The 3,846-nt window shown below is 36.1% G+C and overlaps 1 protein-coding gene across 1 annotated transcript; it reads left to right on the forward strand.

The window, feature by feature from the left end:
- The first annotated feature begins 293 nt into the window (after window positions 1-293).
- On the forward strand, window positions 294-1,238 carry LOC129505150 (olfactory receptor 51V1-like). Its single transcript, XM_055318111.1, has one exon. The coding sequence runs from the start codon at window positions 294-296 to the stop codon at window positions 1,236-1,238; it is 945 nt and encodes a 314-aa protein (XP_055174086.1).
- The last annotated feature ends 2,608 nt before the right edge of the window (window positions 1,239-3,846 follow it).

Below are 3,846 nucleotides of genomic sequence, written 5' to 3' on the forward strand. Positions count from 1 at the left end.
CCCAAATCCAAACCCTATGGACCCATTAACACCATTATTTCTGCATTAAAAACCCTAGTCTCTTGGAATATCTACTCACTGGTCTTCAAAAATTTCTGTCAAGACAATGGATTTTTGCCCAAAGGAATACAGAAACAGGTTTCTGTGTTTCTTGAGTTTATGACACTTAAGGAAATTGTATTATATTTTAATTTATTTTCCTCTCAAAGCAAACAAACATTACTAGAAATTCAGGGATTATAAATCAATTTAATTTGTAGCAACTTTCTAGGAATATTTTCAATCATCTACTAATGTCTCCTATCTCTATCTTGAATGTCAGTAGTTCCAGATTTATTCTCACTGGTTTTCCTGGCCTCGAAGTTCACTATCTCTGGATCTCCATCCCTTTCTCCTCCATCTATGCTATGGTCTTCCTGGGAAACTGCATGGTGCTGCATGTGATCTGGACTGAGCCGAGCCTGCACCAGCCCATGTTCTACTTCCTGGCCATGCTGGCCCTCACCGACCTGTGCATGGGGCTGTCCACTATGTATACGGTACTGGGGGTGCTGTGGGGGATCATTCGTGAGATCAGCCTGGATTCCTGCATTGCCCAGTCCTACTTCATCCATGGTCTGTCCTTTATGGAGTCCTCTGTCCTCCTTGCTATGGCTTTTGACCGCTACATTGCCATTTGCAACCCACTACGCTACTCTTCCATCCTCACTAATGACAAAATCATGAAAATAGGGGTGACAATCTTATGTAGGAGTTCTTTACTCATACCACCAGTTATCATTCGTCTAAAGTTCTTAAATTATTGCCACCCCCATATCCTTTCTCATTCTTTCTGCCTGCACCAAGACTTAATTAGAATGGCCTGTTCAGACATCCGTTTCAACAGCATTTATGGTCTGGCCCTAGTAATCAGCAACCTATTGTTGGATGCAGTGCTCATACTTATCTCCTATATCATGATCTTGCATGCAGTCTTAGCTATTGCATCACGGGAGGAGAGAATCAAATCTTTGCAGACCTGTGTATCTCACATCTGTGCTGTTTCCGTTTTCTACATCCCAATCATTGGTCTGACTATGGTGCATCGCTTTGGGAAACACCTCTCACCATTGGTTCATGTCCTCATGGGCAACATCTATATCCTTTTCCCACCTCTGATGAACCCCATCATTTATAGTATCAAGACCCAACAAATACGAAGGAGAGTCCAGAGATTGTTTTATCTGAAAAGAATGTAAGTCTTGAGGTCAACTGTGAATGTATATACAAGTCAACAAGTGGAGCTTAAAAGGGTAAGAGTCAGTAAATAATAATAAATATATTTGATGACTTTTTTTGTATGTTTTCCATGTTACTCCCTCTCTGTTTCTCCCCACAACCATAACTCAGTGAAACTGACTGGGCTATATTATGAACAGTTTTATAAATCAGAAAATATATATCTATTTTGTCTGAGAATTATGTTAATGTATAAAATGCATTCACTACTTAAATGTGTATCTTATTATGTCCAATTGAGTGAAGGTAACTGGAGAAGGTAGCTGTCCACCCACTACAGAAAAGATAAATTTTACTGGTTTAAGTCCTTTAAGCAATTACTACAATGTTGACAATGATCTTAGTCCATTTCTACTACTCTAGGTAGCATTCTTGTTTATTGTTCAGCCATTCTCCTTGCTATCCACTTTAGCCACATGGTCATATAAGGGAGTAAATATCATAAAGAAATTGGAATATTTGGACCATTTGAAAAGTAGTGAGACAAACAACAAAAACCTAATCTTGATACAAGGATGCCTACCAGCCAAGCAATCTTTCCCTACTCCCTTCTGATGAATCATAATTGAACTAAAGATACTACAAACAGTAATTGCCAAGGTATAAAAATTGACTATTGTGATTAGTTTATTTATCCAAATAATACAAATAGCAACTACTATTTGAAAATATTTCCTATGAGTCTACATATCATTTAAATTTCCTGCCTCAGTTAAGGAAAAAAAAAGGAGAGAGAAAGCATAAAGTATTACTATGGCCAAGTGATACATGTTTTTTAAGTAAGTTTTTTGGAGAGAGAGAGCAAGCAGGAAAGGGGCTGATGAAGAAAGAGAGGGAGAGGAGAGAGAGAGAAAGAGAGAGAGAGACTCTCAAGCAGGCTTCACACAGCACAGGATCTAACATGGGGCTCAATCTCACATCCCTGAGATCACGACCTGAGCTGAAGTGTCAGATGTTTAACTGACTAAGCCACCCAGGTGCCCCTAAATATGTTTCTAATTTATCTCTCCATCATTATTATTATGATGGTGGTTATTTTCATTGTGGATATTATTGTTATCATTTTAAAGAGTTTATTTATTTATTCATGAGAGACACAGAGAGAGAGGCAGAGACCTAGGTAAAGGGAGAAGCAGGTTCCCCGTGGGAAAACTGATGTGGGACTTCATCCCAGGACCCCAGGATCACTATCTGAGCCAAAGGCAGATCTCAACCACTGAGCCACCCAGGCACCCCTGTTATTTTTGCTCCATACATGGATAGTTAAAAATACATGAAGGTTAAATGATAAATCATACTTTGAAGACATAGTAAGTGATAGAATCTGGGTATATTCTGTGCTTTAGTTTCAAATCACATGAAATTTCTTTCTAATCTTCCTTCTATACATTTTATTATGAAGTTTATTAAATGGTTATGCAACCATCATAAAATATTTATCTCATAAATAAAAACATAAAGATCACTAATGTAAATCCTGGGTGGTAATATAGTGTACATATTTAGACTCTGTTGGTATGTGGGTTTCCTCAAAATATTATTGCTACAATTAAATTTATATAATCAATGTAAATGATGTATGTAAGGCAAGTTTTCTGAGGTATATACTTACAAATAGTTATTTTTTCTGTTTAGATGTACAGTATGATGAGCTCTAAAAAACATTTATAGTCATGCAGTCATCATCATAATAAAGATATAGAATATTTCCATCACTCCCAAAAGTGTCCTTTTACCACTTTGAGGTCAATCTGCTACCACAACCCAGGTTCTGAAAGTCACTAAACTGATTTGTCATTCAGCTTTCCCTTTAAGAGAGCATCATGTAAATCAAATTATAAACAATGTAATCTTTATGTCTGGATTCTTTCTCTTGCAATAATGCCTTTGAGATACATTTTTGTTCTTACCTATATGCACAGTTTATTTTTACGGCTGAATCTTATTTTATGGTATCACATAAACTGTTCATTTATCAATGTTGGTGTTTTACAGTTTTGATTTTGGATAAGGTTGCTAAAAGTATACATACTATATGATTATAAAAGTGTTTTCCCCAAAGTGGTAGGGTTTGTTTTTGATGTTTGTATCTTTACTTTTAACAATGTAGCAATAATCACACTCATAGTAATCATCATCATCATCATCACTGTAAAAATAATGCTTAGTTTATATTTATCAGATACCTATTTTATGCTAGACACTGTCAAATACTACCTTGATAGTGATTATCACTATTAGTCTTCAGAACAATTCTACAGGGTAGATCATAATCATCCAAGTTAGCAGATGAGCAAATTGAATAAGGGCATTTTAAATTACTGGCAAATAACAGTGGGACAGTGCAGCTTCATACCACTATTACCTCCGCTACTACAATTTCATTTTACAAAGCCTTATAGCCCATTGTTCAACTTGTTTTTGTTGTTCGTCCAGTTCATGATATGAGTTAAGAATTTTAAGTTGTGTATTAATGTAAACATAGGTTTTCAAATGCATTACCAGTTGAGCCAATAATCTTAAATAGGCCATTCTTCTCTCAGCCAGTATTATGATATACCAAATCCT

This window comes from Nyctereutes procyonoides, unplaced genomic scaffold, assembly GCF_905146905.1.
Source record: "Nyctereutes procyonoides isolate TBG_1078 unplaced genomic scaffold, NYPRO_anot_genome, whole genome shotgun sequence".
In the NCBI taxonomy this organism is placed as follows: Eukaryota; Metazoa; Chordata; class Mammalia; order Carnivora; family Canidae; genus Nyctereutes; species Nyctereutes procyonoides.